The sequence below is a fragment of the Lethenteron reissneri genome, chromosome 20 (assembly GCF_015708825.2).
Source record: "Lethenteron reissneri isolate LAM-NWPU_2019-01 chromosome 20, ASM1570882v1, whole genome shotgun sequence".
Classification (NCBI taxonomy): Eukaryota; Metazoa; Chordata; class Hyperoartia; order Petromyzontiformes; family Petromyzontidae; genus Lethenteron; species Lethenteron reissneri.
In genome coordinates this window covers 8,424,715-8,442,432 of record NC_083798.1, presented here as the reverse complement: position 1 = coordinate 8,442,432, position 17,718 = coordinate 8,424,715, and the positions used below count along the sequence as shown (strand labels likewise).

At 47.2% G+C, this 17,718-nt stretch overlaps 2 protein-coding genes across 3 annotated transcripts in view; one reads left to right on the top strand and one right to left on the bottom strand.

Moving 5' to 3' along the window:
* LOC133344693 (amine oxidase [flavin-containing] B-like) overlaps window positions 1-9,663 on the bottom strand; it is a 47,962-nt gene extending 38,299 nt beyond the window's left edge. Inside the window, exon 1 of the mRNA XM_061554756.1 lies at window positions 9,374-9,663. Coding sequence (XP_061410740.1) covers window positions 9,374-9,453 — 80 coding nt within the window. The 5' untranslated portion in view covers window positions 9,454-9,663. The remainder of the gene's footprint in view (window positions 1-9,373) is intronic.
* On the top strand, window positions 9,205-13,258 carry STN1 (STN1 subunit of CST complex). Of its 2 annotated transcripts, none has more exons than XM_061554757.1 (2): window positions 9,205-9,429; window positions 10,779-13,255. In XM_061554757.1, exon 2 carries the CDS (start codon window positions 10,779-10,781, stop codon window positions 11,913-11,915), a length of 1,137 nt encoding a protein of 378 aa, XP_061410741.1. In that variant the 5' UTR covers window positions 9,205-9,429; the 3' UTR covers window positions 11,916-13,255. The 2 variants fall into 2 exon arrangements, with proteins under 2 accessions (XP_061410741.1, XP_061410742.1); XM_061554758.1 differs by lacking the exon at window positions 9,205-9,429 and adding an exon at window positions 9,599-9,734 and having other exon boundaries at window positions 10,779-13,258.
* Window positions 13,259-17,718: the final 4,460 nt, after the last annotated feature.

Here is a 17,718-nt window from a genome sequence, read left to right as displayed (position 1 = left end):
GCGTCACGTCAACCGCCTGACAGAGCATGGATGTCAGAGTCCTATGCAGCCGCTCCACCATCCCATCCGTCTGGGGATGGTATGGCGACGTTTTAATTTTCTTAGTGCCCAAAGCATCCTAGACCTCACGCAGCAGCTTCGACGAGAAATTCCGCCCCTGGTCAGTGAGCAACTGCTCAGGGGCCCCCTTGTCCATTACGTATTCATACAAAAACGCCTCAGCAATCGAAGCCACCGACTGGTCAGGCAGTGGCCAAGCCATAGGCCATCGTGAGAAATACTCAACCCCCACCAAGAGAAATCTATGCCTTCTTTGAGTGGCCGGGAAGGGCTCAAGGATATCGAGCGCTACCAACTCGTTAATCCGTGAAACCGAAATGGATTGCAGCGGAGGCTGGGACTTCTTCAGCGGCAGTTTCCTACGCGCACACTCCGTACACCCTTGGACCAAGTGGTACACATCACTTGACATACCCGGCCAATAATAATCATGCTGCAGCATTATCAAGGTATTCCGGACCCCGAGATGCAACAATTTATCCTCGTGCACCACTTGAAACAATTTACCTCGAAGGGCAGTGGGGACGACAACATGACAACGGTATAACATATCTTCCCTCAACATCAGCAGGTCATCCTGAAGGACCATTCGCGGCCCGTCAGCAGAAGCCTTTTGTTCCAACTCCGCACCACGCCGCAAGGCCATCAAGGAATTATCATCCAATTGCTCTCGAACCCATTCAGAACGCATAAGGTGCAAAACGCTATCCGCAGGTGCAAACAAATTGGCGGACTCAGCGTCCTCGAACGCCGCCATAACAGTAGCTGAACTCGCCATCGGAGGTTTACAACGGTCCGCACAAGAAGAAACATGCACAGCGAGACGATTGAGGCAACCAGGATAACGCGTCAACATTGCAATGCCAAGCCCCTTTTCGATATATCACACGGAATGAGTATTGCTGCAAAATTTTAAGCCAATGCGAAAGTTGGCCAGAAGGTTGATCAACCTTCAAGGAGTACTGATCCGTGCAGACAATGAATTCTCTGCCATAGAGGTAAGGCCTGTATTGTTGTACGAAATAAACCATGGTCAACAGCTCCCTGCGAGTAACACAATAACGCCGTTTTGCGGGGGACAGGATGGCGCCCATGCCCGTATCGCTAACGTCTGTGTCAAAAATAAATGGCAGAGAGAAATCAGGGTACTCGAGTGTGGGTGAATCGGACAACCGCTCACAAAGGGCTAAAAGTGCAGACTCTTCTTCCACTCCCCACTGGATCCTCTGGTTTTTAGCCGTCAAGGCGTGTAAGGGCTTAGCAACCGTGGCAAATTGCGGCACGAACCTGCAATAGTACGACGCAAACCCGACGAAGCTGCGCACATCTCCCACGAACCTGGGGGTCGGTCAATCGCGCACACAAGCCGTTTTCTCGGGATCCATGGCTATGCCGTTCGCGCTGACAATGTGATCCAAATAGCGCACAGAATTCTGCAACAAATGACATTTCGCTGGTTTCAGTTTCAAATTAGCTGAGCGCATTCGGACAAGAACAGATCGCAGCTGCTGGAGATGTTCGTCAAATGTGTGGCTGAACACAATGACATCATCCAAATAAATGAGACATGAGTCCCACTGCAGGCAAGTCAAAACGAGTTCCATAAGCCTTTGATAGGTGGCCGGAGCCGAATTCAATACCATCGGAACACAATTATATTGGAACAGTCCCTGGGGTGTGCGGAACGCGGTTTTAGGCTGTGACGACTCGTCAAGGGGAAGCTGCCAAAACCCCGATGACAAGTCAAGCATAGAAAAAACGCGCACCGGACAAAGCATCCAGAGAGTCGTCCATGTGCGGGAGCGGGTATGCGTCGGCTACGGAAACCTTATTCAACTTACGGAAGTCAACACAAAACCTAAGACTTCCGTCCTTTTTCTTAACAAGCACGATGGGCGCTCGCCAAGGACTGGTAGATGGAGAAATAATATCGGCGGCCACACTTCTCATCAACCACCTGTTGCACACGTTCCTTTTCTAGTGGACTCAATCGATACGAGTTCTGACGAATAGGGCCGGCCTCCCCTGTGTCGATATGATGTTGCAATAAGGAGGTACGGCCAATATCAAATTCACTTTTGCTAAACACATCAGAGAATTCGCACAACAGCGATATCAATTCCCCTCGCTGCACTGAAGACAACTGCAAATTCTCCTGACATAGCGCTTCTGCCCACATTCCATTCACAAATTCAGTCTGTTCCACTTCACCAACCATACCACCGGTCGCATCAGCGTTATTCTCACAAAATGCGGTTGTTGCGTGAGCCAATACTGTAACCGCTTGGACAGAAACCATTCCTGAACCCACATTAAACACCTGTAAGAACGGCTCTTGGTCGAGGCGAAGGACCATCTGTGCGCCTACTAGCGGCAATCCACGGGTCACCGTTTTCGACAGAGTCAGAAGGACTCTGTCGAATCAACCTTTCCCAACCTCTTGCGATCGTGTAACGGTACAAGTATCTGCGAGCCCGGTGGAATCTCCACCGAGTCCCTAGCAAGGGCTTGGACTGTGACACACGCTGCCGTACTCATATGCGGAGATGCCAAAAAAAACTATTTGCGACTCGGCAGCATTTCCACACAACCCTGATCAATCAGGATCTTAACAGGCATTTTTCGTAGAAAATCGGTACCCAAAAGGCAGGGCACCCACCAGCATCCTCGAGATTAGTACAGGCCCGACCGCAGCGACTTCGCCAATTTTGATGCGGGCCTCCACTTGCCCAATGATACCCATGCTCCCACCATTCGTCGCGCCACAAGCATTTACAACAGGTCGCACTCATCGTTCAGACATCGGAAACAATAAAAAAATTACATCGGAAATAATGGTGGCCGAAGCTCCCGTGTACACCAAGACACAAACCTCAATTACCTGAATTGAGGCAGATACCGCCGAGGAACCCACAGCTGCCGTGATCACTCGACGAGCCAATTTCTTCCACTGCATCCACAAACTAGGCCACCCATACGTAACAAAATTCTGCTGCCCAGTGTCAATGTGTGTTTTATGCCGGGTGGAGATGACCCTAGAACCCATAGATGCCTGAGATTGCATTATGGGCCGGGTGTCTGATGTATCTTGACTCACCTGTTGGGGTAGAGATGTAGCCGTCAGTGGAGCTGTGGGCACCGGAGTTGTGGTCGCAGTCCGAGGACGGTTCTGACATCCTCATGCGAAGTGCCCCGGCTGGCCAGCGGAAGCAAGTAAGCGAGGGCCTCTGCAGCGTCCAATCTTCTTGCTCGTGCAGTCTCCAGCTCCTCTGACACTGCGCGGCATCCCCTCTTCTCCGACTCTACACCGGGAATGCATCAGTGATGTCCTCCTCCGAAGATGCCTCCCCAGCCGGCAACACGACGACGTTCCGTGGCGACCACCCCTTCGGCTCCCCGTCTCGGCTGGGGTCCCCTATCCACGCAGCCATTTGAGCCCATCGGTGCAAGTTCTTGTGGGACTGAAGACACCTGACGGCCCATAGGGACGTCTGTTCGTCTTCATCATACATAGGTAAAATGACTCCCATCTCTCGTGCCAGTCCCAACATCCTTTCCATGACGAGCGAGTTGAGCGCTTTCGGATCCACCCCGGGGTAAGCTGCGCCCGCTAACGCCAACAGCGCTCTGCGGTAGGCAAGAGGCGTCTCGGCCTCCCCTCGCCTACGCTGAAGAAACTTCCTGTACGTGTCGGAAGGCAGCTCGTACACATCCGCCATATCAGCATAAGCACCTTGAAGTGTAGCCCTCCTAGCAGCGGGAATATCCCTGAAAACAACAAGAGCGTCGCCGTCCAAAACAGTCGGCCGAGCCATCAGCGCCTCATCTTCTGTCCAATGGACTGATCGGAAAGCCGCTTCAAATCGCCAAGTGAAGGCGCTCCAATCGCCTCCTGCCGCGACGAACTCTTTAACCTGAGGTAATCTGCGAGCACGTTCGGTTCCTCTTTCCCCGTTTCTAACAGCGAGCGCCGCGTCTTGCGTATCACACTTGTTTTATAAAATGGCGGACTTTGTCCGCGCCTCTTCCGTGCCGCCCGTAATGGCGGACTCCGGCTGTGCGTCCTCCCCGCCACGTGTAATGGCGGCCGTCGTGCTTGCGGACGTTCCCGCCAGAACATCAACTCCTGGCCCCTGGTCGATCCTTCATGGTGATGTCAGTGCAGCGCGACCCGCTATTGTAGTCTCTGTCACGAGCGTCACCAACTGCATGACAACCACCCGCAACAGGTCCAGCTGCACTGACACCATCTGCCAGCCATCTTCGGGCTGCTGGTGCGGAGTGGCTGCTCCAAGTTCCACCATCTCTGGCGCAGCCAACTCACTCGCGCGGCTTCAATAACTGGGACCGCGGTTCCCGGGCTGGTAGGAGATCTTGGGTAACGTTTTCATCGTCGTCGGAAGACGCCACAGATGGATTCCGTTTCTTCTGATGCTTAGACATACTTCCTTCTTTGCTGTCTAGCACTAAACTCCTCCACTGGCTACATGCACAGCCAATCACTCGGCGTGGTCCCCTCGCCTCACTTGGCCACTTCTGACTCCAATGTAATGAGCGACTTCCACGACACGTCGTATAGAGAATACTTGTTCTTTATTACCCACACTGGGCACAACACAGACCAACACTTGTTCTTCCTAGAGTATAACTCTACATAATAACACCTCCACTGGCTACACGCACAGCCAATCACTCGGTGTGGTCCCCTCGCCTCACTTGGCCACGCCGCTGGCTGGCAGCGTGACGATGACGGCGATGGAAACCACGCAGGAGATCTTCCACGTGACCGGACGACGGAGAGAGATGTCGGTGAACAGCAACACAGCCAGGACCCAGGACCCCACACACAAGCCCCGAGCTCCGGGTCCGCTTCCCCTTATATCCCCCCAGGCGTGGCTCGGCCCTGCCTCCGGCCACGGCTTACCCCACCTGTTACCTTTTCCACAGATACAGTTCCTTCCCCGATTTGTTGTTACTTCAATGCCCGTATCCGTGAATCCCTTCCCAGGCCAGCAGGTGTCACCCTGTCATGCCAGCAGGTGTCACCCTGTCATTACACAGATATGAAAATATTTATAATAGGGTCTCGAAAATTAACACTGGTGTCGATCCCATCAACAGAAGGACTGAGGTGAGGTGTTGTGTGACGTGGAGGGTGATGAGGGTGTGTCTGGTCATGATTGCAGGTATATGATGTTCACTTATTTTGAGTGGTAGTGTGTTTGCTATTTTTCCGCGGGTATTTAACAATCAGATGGCGTCACTCTTGTGGCAATAATTATTTAATTATATTCACGGGTGTGATAAATAAAATGGAGTTGGAAGATGATTAGCATGTTATAGCTTTGAGATTTTTTTTTACAGTTGATAACATTTTCTGTTATTGTGGTATGTTGTGCTGTTCATTGGGAATGCACAAATTGGCCGATTTGCAGCTTTAATCTAACATTGAGTTAATGGGGTGAGCAGAATAGGTGTTTTGCCAGAGGCTGCATTCCTCATTCGGATATACAAAAGAAAATTGGTTTTATATGTTCATTGTCAGTAAAACATGATTTCCCCAATTTACATAATAACATTTTTTTAAAGGAAAAATACTCTAAACGCGTGATTTTGACTCTAAATGTGGAGGAAAAAATAAGACCCGGAGAAAAGTCCACACGACCATGGGAAGCGGAACATGCAAAATCATAATACAGGCGTCAGGGTAGGGGTCAAACCCACGACCTGCATACCAGGCGAGGGAATTAATATCTCGCCACAATAAAGAGGAAGGGAAATAATTCCGCTTATTATAAAAAATATACTTAAATAAGTTGAGTCAATGTTTTTAAAAGAGCAGTGTTACAGTAGACCTGCCACTACTGGTGTCGCGTGCTGTAATTTATACATTTTAAGTCAGAATTAATCCTTTAGACTGGAGGAATCCGATGAGCTGTGAAGCTCTTTATCACAGATATCAAGTCAGGGCAGGTCAGAAAGTTACAACAATACAAAGGAGAGTAAATATAAGCAAGTCACTAAAATAAAGTACATAGGTACAAATTGCTGCTGATTTTTCAATATGGTACTAGCCTAGGATTTACATTTGTCCGGGTTTATATCAGAATAAATAATGTTTTAAACATCCGTTGTGTTCTGTAGCGAATGACAGAGATACATGTGCAGACTACTGAACATCTGTGAAAAGAGCTTAAAAGCTCATCAGATTCTTCTAGTCTAAATATTCTTATTCTGCAGTGTCATACATTGAGAAAGAAGTTTCTAGCGTGGCCAGCATTACAGGTACGATGCGGACTGCCGCCAGTAGGAGCAGTATCGGAACTGAGAGTGTGGGCGAGATCCTGACATGACCCCAAAGAGCGCCTCGAGATCGGCACCAGCAAATCCAGAAGTTGGTCCCAGTCCACCAAGCAGAGCCCATTTTGTTAGATTTTTAAAACTTATTCTGCTCTACTGATGGTTAGTTATTCCAAAGTTGAGATCAACTCAGATTGGTTGAGAGGGCACGCCCTTGGACCCTTGCCAAATAAGTCAGAATTATAATATTGTTCCTGGAGAAATCCGATGAGCTATAAAGATATTTTTCACAGATGTTCAGTAGCGGCGGTTCAGAAAGTAACGACAATACAAAAACACGATAGTGCAAAATACGTATAAGGAAAGGTAAGAAAAATCACAAAACATAAATAAAAACATATACTCTTTCTTTCGGTTCTTTCGGTAAAGTCACGTAGAAAGAAAATAAATTAAATAATAAATACTTAAATAAATGAAATAATACTTATTTCATTTATTTTACATTTTATTTATTTTCTTTCTACGTGTCTTTACGGAAAGAACCAAAGAGTAATTCCTGCAGTCACGAAAGCTTCAAATCAAGTTTAAAAACACATACGTTCAAAAAGTGGCACTAGTCTGGCTGAAATAGGATAAAGAGCATGTGTGGTTGACGTGGCAATGCCAGTTGTAGGTTAAAGAGAGCAGATCTTGGCTGGAAGGAAACGTCATGGCTACAAGACCTGGGATCAATCAATCAAACTTTATTTCTATAGCACTATTCGTGCAATCGGGTTTAATTGTCTTTTTATATTAATCCCGATCATCTGAGATTGGGAAAAATCCGGTTTAATTGGTTCTAATTGCAGAACCGCACTTCGCCAGCGGCCCGCCGGACACCGCGCCTGCTTCCGCCCATTTGCGCAATTGACGCCATTTTCTTATTGAGATGCTGGTCAAGGGGAAAAAGACCGCGTTGCAATGGTGGCAGACCGACGGCTCGGAGTGGCCTGACCTGAAGAAGATCGCCATCAAGCTATTCAGCATGGCCACGTCGAGCGCGGCATCCGAGCAGAACTTCTCAACAATGGGCTTCATCCATTCCAAGCTAAGGAATTCACTGGCGCCCACGATTGTGGAGAAGCTCGTGTTCATCAAGACCAACCTGCCCGCATTCTACGACTACCCCGTGCCCGACGGCCCCGAGTACGATAGCAGCACCGACGAGGAAGCAGCCTAAGCCTATCAGAGTTTCGTATTCATTAAACCAGGTTTTAATTCCCCCGAAATCGGGTTTAATTGTATCAAAGAAAAACCCCGATGCCTGCCGCTGGAAAAATCGGGTTTTTTCCACCCATGAAAAAATGAAATACATAGTGCATTATAGGCATTAACAATAAAAGTGAAATTGTATACAAAATAAAATCACGTAATTTTTTTAGGAAAGACATAATAAAAATAACACATTAAGAAAATCCTAATTAAAGGCAAGTAAAAAAGAAAGTTAATTTATTTATTTTAAAAGTGCTTAATGATTCTGAAGCCCTCAGATCCCCTGGCAGGCTGTTCCACAGGTGAGGACCGTATACACTAAAAGCTGCTTCTTCGTAAATTTTGATCCTGGCCTTTGGGACGACTAAAAGACCATCTGAGGGATCTTGTTCGTTCATATCTTAAAAGCATGGAAGACATGTATACAGGTGCCAGACCCTTCCACGACTTAAAAACCAATAGATTTTAAAAATAAATTCTATGACTGACTGGCAGCAATAATTGTAAAATGGGTGTATGTTGGTGCTTTTTCTGATTTTCTTCAGAACACGTGCCGCTGCATTCTGAATTAGTTGCATTTACTTATTAATTTCTGCAGAAGATCAGAAAGAAGAGCAGTACAGTAGGCAAGTCCGTGCTTGTATTGTTTGGTGTAACTTGATGACCCGCCCCTACTGGACATCTGTAAAAAAAGAGCTTCATCGCTCATCGGATTCCAATATAAATAAATAAAAACAGCCCACTTGCTGTACTGCCTTTGGCAACTCAACGCCCACGGAAGGGAGTGGAGCATTGCGTGAGTGATCCACCAACGCTCGCTTTCAGTGCTGAATTGCAGGTCACGTACATAGCCACACCACCCTCTGGCAGCAACTGCAGCAGCAGCAGCAGTACCTGCAGCTCCCTTTCATGCTGTTAATCCTGCATAATGCATATGTAGTACTAATCACATTCCTGCAATTCCCATAAATATGCTAAATTCCTCTTGATATGCAAATTCCTTTGTCAATGCGCCCAGCTTATATATATGCTCCAAGCTCGTGTGCTGTTTCATTCAGACTCTGTCGCCTCGACGGACCTGGTTTTCACCTGAGGACGGCTGCTTGCGTTGTGGCCGAAACGTCGTGAGAATAATTTTATTATGTTTTATTTGTATTATTGTATTACTTCCCTTCTACGTGACTTTACCGAAAGCTTTAAATCAAAATCTTTCGGTAAAGTCACGTATAAAGATAAAATAATAAATTAAAGAATAGTATGCAAAGAAAATTCGGTCACAGTTCATAAGTATAGATTTACTCTTTGGTTCTTTCGGTAAAGTCACGTATAAAGATAAAATAATAAATTAAATAATAGTATGCTATTATAGTATGCTATAATTTATTATTTTATCTTTATACGTGACTTTACCGAAAGAACCAAAGAGTAATTCCTGCAGTCACGAAAGCTCCAAATTAAGGCATAGATTTTTTGCAAAGAAAAAAATCTTCTCGCTTCTCCGTACCACAATAACACATTGTGTCTCTACAATTCGATTCCCGCGAATCGATGAACCGCATCTGGTGCGATCTTTCAGGAATCGATGTGCATACATATATTCGACTCGCGGAATCGATGCACAGCGTATTCCTGTTACCGCATATTTCGCGTGGCAATGCACCCGCGTGTGGATGCCCCGTTAATCAGCGATAAACCAGCGACGTCGATGACGCGGGTGTCTAACGCGCCCCTCCGCTCAGAACCTTCAGGCGACGGAGCTCACCCCGGGGTCCCGCGCTGAGCCGCTTCCTCTCCGGCCTCCTTCACTCGCGCTCCGAGGTACATTCCGTCGTCGGCGGCCATGTTGCTACGTCCCTCGTAGACGATTGGTTAGGACGACGCACGTGCTCTGAGTAACGTGCTGTGATTGGTTACCCTTGCCGCGTGCCGCTATCTTGTTTAGGTCAGGTAAAGGACGCGGCGCTTCTGCACGGGCCTTTAAAGGAACACAAATAGGCGACGTTTCGGGCAATGACTCTTCACAGCACACACAATTATGTGCTTCTGTTTTGTTTAATACCGGGCGGTGGCGGCGGTGGCAATGCAGGAGATCTGCAATCCAGGAGTAATGTTGAGGCAGCAAGGTTAGGTGGATCACAATTCAAGTTTAATAGAGGTTTTTGGGTTAGATCGCGTAAATGTATAAATATGTCGTTAAAACCCGCCACCACAGCCAACTAGTAAGGGTTGTCACGTAAACAGAACTTGCCAATTCGTCACTAGTACAGCACACCGATTGTGTGTTGGATAGCCAAGCCACAACGTTTACAATCCGAGTACGACGTTACATTTATAAGCTTACGCGATCTAACCCAAACAACTCTATTTTGGATGATATTGGTCGCGAAAGCCTAAGTGTTAAAATGATAATTCAAGTTGTGAAACTCCCTCATTAATGACACCGCGCATCAGGAAGGATGTGATTCGCGGTGTCATTAATGAGCTGCTAACTGCTACTGTGCTGGTTTTTTACATTTCACCTAATCTATTTATACATGCGAGCCGTAGGACTCTTCAGGAGGGTCTTACATTGGGTTTGTATTTAAAGATGTTTTTAGCCAATTAAAGACGAGTGCTTATACAAGTACTAAAAACCCGGAGCACCCGGGGTAAAAACACGCACGCGAGGAGGCAACACCTTATCCCCGATTAGCCCACTTGCTCTACTGCCTTCCAGCGAGACGGGGTTATGGCACCTCAACGCCAACCGGAAGGGAGTTCACAACATTTGTACAATCCCCCAACCCTCGCCTCTACAGTGATGGACTACACGCTACGTCCATAGTCACCAATGCCCATCTGAAAATGGCCTCGATAATTCCTTCAGATTGGGTTTGAATTTATTTGATTTGTTACACGGATGCTCCCTTTAGGCAGTTTCCTGGCTATTTTACAATGGTGATCCCGTGGTACGTGAGGACAGCAGCAACAAAATACAAAAACTTAAATATATTGCAGAGACTGAGTACAGGGTACAGATGGATATCTCCAGGGTGCTGATATGATACACGTAATGACATGCTGTGCATACAAGATGCCTCATCTATAGCTGTCTCCGCATAACATAAGTGTATTTTTTATACACATCCCATCGGTCAAACCTTAATGAGAGTGTATTATCTACACAGATGGCTGCTGACCCCACACCCATGAAGTGGTGGGGGCTCGACCCGCTGCACCGCACGCACGTCAAGCTCTATGTGGCTGACATCCTTGGCATGGCGCCGGCGGCCTCTACGCCAGGAGTGTATTTCTACCGAAATCACGCCATCACCCACGTGGATGTGATGGGTACTGTCGTGGAGGTGCGAGAACGGGAGAGCTTCACGGCGTACGCGCTTGACGATGGAACGGGCGTCATCACCTGCCTGTGCTGGAAGGAGCCAGAGCGGTGCAGGAGAGGAGGAGGTGGCACCCTACCCCACTCGTGTGCATCGCAGGTCGTGATCCAGGATCTCCTTGCGTCGGTCCTGCACAGGGAAGCGGAGAGCTCACGCGCGCAACTCGGAGACTGGCTGCACGTACTCGGCAGCATCAACTGCCAGTGGGGAACCAGAGAGATACATGCCACGTACTACACAAGAGTGGATGACCCAGGGTGCGTGCAGCTGATAGAACGCCTGCGAGAGCAAGTGCGGCTGTATACGCAATACTACGATAAGGAGTATGCATGGGCTGGGAACACCAGTCAGCTTAGAGGACAGAGCGACATTCTACTGAGCACGCTGTGTGATGGGATTTTGAAGTTCCTGGAGGATAATGGTATTCGAAGTGTTTATTTCCAAGAGCTGCAGCGTGTGGAGAGTTTGGCAGCGCTCGCTGCATTCACAGAGCGCGACACAGACCGAAGTCAGATGTTGGCACATACCTCCTCACAGCGTGAAAAGTGTGCCTCGCACCCTTCCTCAAAACAGGAAGGCTGTGTGGCCTGCAGTGCACAAGTTACCACGCTCGCTCAGTTCCGTGATGCTCTGTGCCGACTCGAACAGAATGGCTTCGTTTACAAACATCCCACGAACAATGAGTTGTACTTGGTGACAGATTTGGACGTCAACTTGCGCGATAACGTGCTGCTCGTGGTGCGTGGGAAATGCACAGGGCCTGCTTCCAAGCAGAGTGCTGTGTCCCTGGGCGACATAACGTACGCGGTGCGTAATCTGTGTGGAGTCACCGTGCGGGAAAGCCATGTGGAACGGGTCCTGGCAGTGCTAGAAGATAAAAGCTTAGTATTTTGCAAAGGCAAAGATACGTACATTGCATTTTGAAAACTGTTGCTGTCCAGCAGGAAATACTGTAATATTGTTATGCTTGTTTACGTAGGAAAGCTTCAGGGGGCGATGTTGCAATATGTAATTCCAGTTGATGTTTTGGACAATGCCAGATAATACATTTTAATCTATGGGAAGAAACCGGGGAACCTGGAGGGAAACCCATACAGAACAGGAAAATTCCATATGGAAAAGGCTCCCATGTCAAGCATCAAGCCCAGGACCTTTTTGCTGCAAGGTATCAGTGTTTCGACTGCACCACCCAACTGCCTGATCCTGCACACTTGCGTCATTTCACCCTGCTTTGTGTATATTAGGAAGCCATTGGAGCTATGCACTATTCGAACTGTATTGAAAACTCATTTCTTTTGAACTGCTTATATATTTTAATAATTGCCTTATGGTTTGTTAATTTGAATGCATCGTTGATAGTTTATAGTACCATCAAAGCTTTCGATAGTATTATTCGTTCTTGTTTTATACATACGTCTTTAAACGCATGGCTTCATAAAATAATTTGGTATGTAAGGTTGTGCTGGGTTGTATTATTTCTTATGTGTTGCTCTTCTCTGAATAAATGCATCTTCATTTCTTCAACTTTGCGCCAATCATCACAGTAGAAAGTTTTATGGAAGTCGTGCATCAACTGTAAATTGCTGAGGATATGGCAGAAGGAAGCGATAACGCCTGTGGTGCACCAACGATTCTAATGACTTCTGATTTAAGTCTGAGCCTCAAAGGGGGTTGCCTCTGAGTTGTGGGCACGAGGGCCATCAAATTGACGATATCCACTCACGTTAACTTCAGGCTCATTAAACCAACATGCTAACGAATGCACAACAATGAACAGTGTATTGTTGAATGTGAACGACGATCCTCAATCGCTGCAATTCATGCAATCTCGGTAGGTTTAATTTTACCATCGGCCGTAAACAATAAACAGAAACTGCTGGATGAGCAAAGCAAGGTGAATTAATAATTTTATGTATTTTGCAGTGATGCACAAGCAACATAAATCAACATTCGTCAATAACACTGCCTTTGAGGAGAAAATATATCGTTAACGTTTTGGGCAATAGCCTTTTTTCATATCACAGGGAAAAAAAGTGGATAATAATACACCATGGGGTGTGATGGAGAATATATATTTTATGATCAGTTTTTAGTTGGGCATATGACTGGTAATCCAATAGATATTTAGTATCAACAAAAGGATTTAACTCCCACATTTGTGAAGTTGAAGCATCCGAAAAGAAATGCCAGATACACGTATTTGAAGCTACAATAAATTAAATAAAACATTTTAAAAAGCTTTGTCTCAGGTGTGATTCTTACCCATGTATTCAGTTACATAAAAAACGTGACATTTAATTGAGGAACTGTGTGTTGTCGTTGTGTCGTCTGGGACTTTTTGTTGTTTTGCCGTCTTGCCCAAGCTTCAGTGTTGAAAAATTCGTAGGAATTTATTTATGCCATTTGTACGTGCATACTTTATATATTTTAATACATTTTTAGTGACTTGCTTACATCTTCTGTACTTTGCACTCCTATCCTTTTTTTGCGAAAAAGCTTCATAGCTTATCGGATTTCTCCAGTTTAAAGATTCTGATTATAAATCATAAAGACTAGCCTTTTGCCCGTCCAAGGACGGGTGTATTGCAGTAAATCTGAAACTTGCAAGCGAACAGCAGACCGCGACGTGATATTCATTGCATCCATTCGTGTGCAATTTGTAAGGCCGCGGTGACAGACATTTCATTTAAAGGTTATAATCTCTTGTTCATCATAACGTCCTTTTTACTTCTATGTCTCAGTAGCGTTACGGAGATCGCGTGACGTGAGGGTTCTGCCTTTGTAGTGAGGGTTGTGGGTTGACACCGAGGAGGGGGGAGGAGGCGCCTCGCCCACCCCCCCATGTGAAGTGCCGTCACCCGCTAATTCTTATTAATGCAGGGGGCGTGTCCATTTGAAGGACGTCACCTGTTCATGATTATTAATGAGGGGGGCTGTTCGTTGTGGAGTGACGGCACCTGCTCATGATTATTAATGAAGGGGGGTTCTCCATGTGATGTTATGTCACCTGCTCATTATTAATGAGGAGGGGGGGGGGTCCCTGAAAGTTGTGTGTGTCTGCAGTAAGCGCGTGTGTGTGTGGGGGGAGCGGTAGTGTAGTGTTTAGCGCGCTGTCTGTGTGTGTCTGTGTCTGCGTGTGTGTGTCCGGCAAAACAACCCCCTACCTCCTCGCGGTGCCGGACGGGCAACACTGTCGTGGACATTGCTGTGGGGGGTGGGCCAATACCCATTGGCCTCTCCCCCCATGGCGTCTGTGACCACCACAGTGGCTAAACGGGGGCTCTGGATGGTTGCGAGGGGCTGGTAACCCCTCCACCTTCAATTAATTACCACGATATAAACATAAAAATGTAACATCAGCTTGTGCCGGAGGCCCCGGGGGGACAGGCTTCTATGACGTGTCCTGGCCAAACCCCAATTGGTGGAGCCAGGAGATTGAATCTTCACCCTCGGGGCTCCTCCAGAAACAACATAAAACCGCTACGGATGGCCACGTGGAATGTTCGAACGCTCACTGCGGAGGAGAAGCTGCCACTCCTTTGTCGGGAGCTGGACCGGTGTTGTATCTATGCCCTGTTTTCCGTTATTAATATTAAGAATAATTAAGAAAACATTTTTTTATATATATATTTTTAATTAAATAATGAAAAAACCCACTACACTCACAAGCACACCAGGAATCTATGAAACATGGAGGGTCATTAAAACGATAAGAATTCGGTCACAGAGAGGTCAGAGACATCCAGATGGACAAAAGATCGATGGACTAACCTCCCAAGACATCTGGAGATGCACGGATGGGGTGCAGAGCAGAGAAAAACAACTTTTGCAACTCGCATTTTCCTTAACGTTTTCCTTGCCGAAAAGTAGAAACTTAACAAAAAGAATTAACCAGCAAACAATAGGGGCTTTTTATTAGTAATTCCCTTGTATTACTCGTATTCACCGCATATATATTATTTAGAATTATATGTTTTCTATCTACATGACCTTCCTAAAAACTAAAGAATGCGAATTTCAGAAAGCTTAAGTGGAAACTTAGTTACACTTAACCTCAGGACATTAAAATATAACTCAGAATAAAACACCAATCCCTGAAGAACTAAACTTGGCGAAGCCCTCAAAATAATGATGTAACGAGGATCATTACGAATATTCATTAAACATAGACGAATGATAACTACAATACTAAGACCGAAGGAACTCATAAGAAATATCAAGAATAAATGTAACACACAGGACCACATAAGGTATTGCATACATCTCCTCGACCACCTTTGTCTTCCAGTGGGGTCTGGCCTCGGGATGACTCACGCAGGGCAAGCAGGGAGCAGAGGGAGTCAAAGGGTCGCGAGGGGGGGGGGGGTCTGTGCTGGCATAGCTGGGACATCTGTTTTTTTTCTGTTTGTTTTCTCTCGCAAGAGATGCGCAGAGAGGGGAGTCACGTTTTTGAGTTTAAGCACAAGCGCACATAGCGAATGAGCTGTCTGGTTCGAGTCGCGCTCAGTCTTGCAACTCGGCTTGCGACGCGGCGTTGCGACGGGACTCGCAAGAGAGCTGGGGCAGATCGTGCCTCGAGGAGAGATGGGACGACGAGGGGTCGTAGAGTGACCGCCTGAGTGCAGTCTGTTCAAGTCGCGCTCAGTCTCGTGACTCGGCTTGCGACGCAGCGTTGCGATGGGACTCGCAAGGGAGCTGGGGCGCGTCGTGCCTCGAGAAGTGATGGAACGAGGAGGGGTCGTTCGAGTCGCAGAAGTCTGAGTTCAACCTGGGTCGAGGCTGGGTTTCAGCCGTGCTCCGGCTGGCGGAGCGTCGTGAGGGAGCAAACACCGATGCCGATAGCAGGTGTCGCTTCTCGCAGAACGAAGTTAAGTGCGAGTGAAGCTGGCAGCTGCACGAACAGAGGAAAGCACGGAGAAGAGAGAGTGACGATTGACGACAAGCAATCAACCTGTAAAAGGGCGGAAATCACCAAGCGTCGACCAAGCGAGCATCGAAAAGGACGAGCAGCAGCGGATGAGCAACAAAGGCCATCGTTCATCGCCGGAGCGCTCCAAGCCAGTGATCGCGCAGAGCCGCGTCGTCCAGAGCCACAAGCCAACACAGCCTGAAGCAAGGGCGCGTGTCCGTGTGAAGTTGGCAGCGATCAAGGAGAGAGCGACAGCAGCAGCATGACCCGGGCATCACCGAGCATCGTGCCAACTTGTCCAGCAGTGGAGAGAGAGAGAGCGCACAAGCAGAGACACGTCCGAGCGAGGGAGCAGCAGGGGCTCGCTGCGGCCACGCCCAAGCCAGAGAGAACCTGGCCGCTGTTTGTATATTCCCTCTCACACCACACAAGCTAACGACACAACTCCCGGCTCTAAGAAATTTAATTAATTTTACAAGGGGACAACGCACACACAACACGCACACGAATAAGATTTTCAAAAAGTTATCTTTCCGTTTCAAAAAGGGTTGCCATTTCAAGGTGGTGCGTTCAAATCAACTGATCGTGCAAAGCAGTTGCTGCCGTCGAGTTACATGAATAAGAAAGGTTTTAGTCATTCATTTTCGTTAATTGCATAATCTTGCCCATGGATTTATTGACGTATGCTTTCGCCTTTGCATACTAGAGTGTCATGTGTTTGTTTAGAATTAAAATTGCTTAACACCAACTGTTCGAGTGCTTCTTTCCAAGTCCATGCAAAACTGTCTTATTCTTAAGAACTGTATCCTGTGATGAGATATGAAACTGGAGACCTAATATAACATAACACACACTAAGATAATCAGTAAATGTTTAATCAATGATAATCGTGTTATCCTGATTGATACAACTCTGGATAACGAAGCTAAGCTTAATTATCATAACTGCTCACATTAACATAATCGCAAGCATTCACATACATTACTACGATTATCTCCGTGATTATCATAATTTATGCATTTAATTACACACATTAACATAATTATGTGATTTGAGCATTTTTCGGAAAATTATTAATTTTTATTTTTATCAAAATTTCATAATCCAATACATACAACACCGGTACCGCCTGGATCTCTGTGGCATTCAGGAGGTCCGGTGGACCAGTTCTGGCTCCTGCCACCATGAGGGGTGGACAGTCCTCCACTCGGGGCAGGAGACTACCAAACAACAGGGTGTGGCTCTTCTTCTGAACAAAAGAATGAAGGGGGTGTGGGAGCGTGGCGGTGAGGTGTGGGAAGCTGTAAGCCCCAGGATACTTTGGGCTCGCCTTCCCATCAACCGGAGGCGAGGAGTGGTGGTCGTGGTTACTTATGCCCCCACCGAAGACGAGCATCCGTGGAGGGATGCAGGCAAAGCTGATGAGTCCAGATGCCTTGTATGACCTGTCACAGGTGCTGGCTAAAGTGGCCACTCGGGACAGAATCATCTTGTTGGGTGACTTCAATGCCCGAGTTGGTCATGATGCTGGCACCTGGTCTGGAGTGATTGGAAGGCATAGGCCAGATCAGCTCAATAACAACGGTAGGAGGCTGCTAGATTTTTTTGCAGCCCATGGGCTTGTAATTGCCAACACGCTCTTCCGGCATCGGCGCATCCACACAACATCATGGATGCATGCCGGGTCCAAGCAAGAACATCTGCTGGACTACATAGTGACGGACCAGCGGATGCGAGCCCATATCATTGACACCAGGACCTCTGACCATCGACTAGTCATCTGTAAGATGCGCCTTCCATTCTTCCACTCCGGTGGTG

What these genes read in the sequence shown, in the direction of transcription:
- STN1 (XM_061554758.1), top strand. Translation starts at nt 10,779, where the DNA reads ATGGCTGCTGACCCCACACCCATGAAGTGGTGGGGGCTCGACCCGCTG.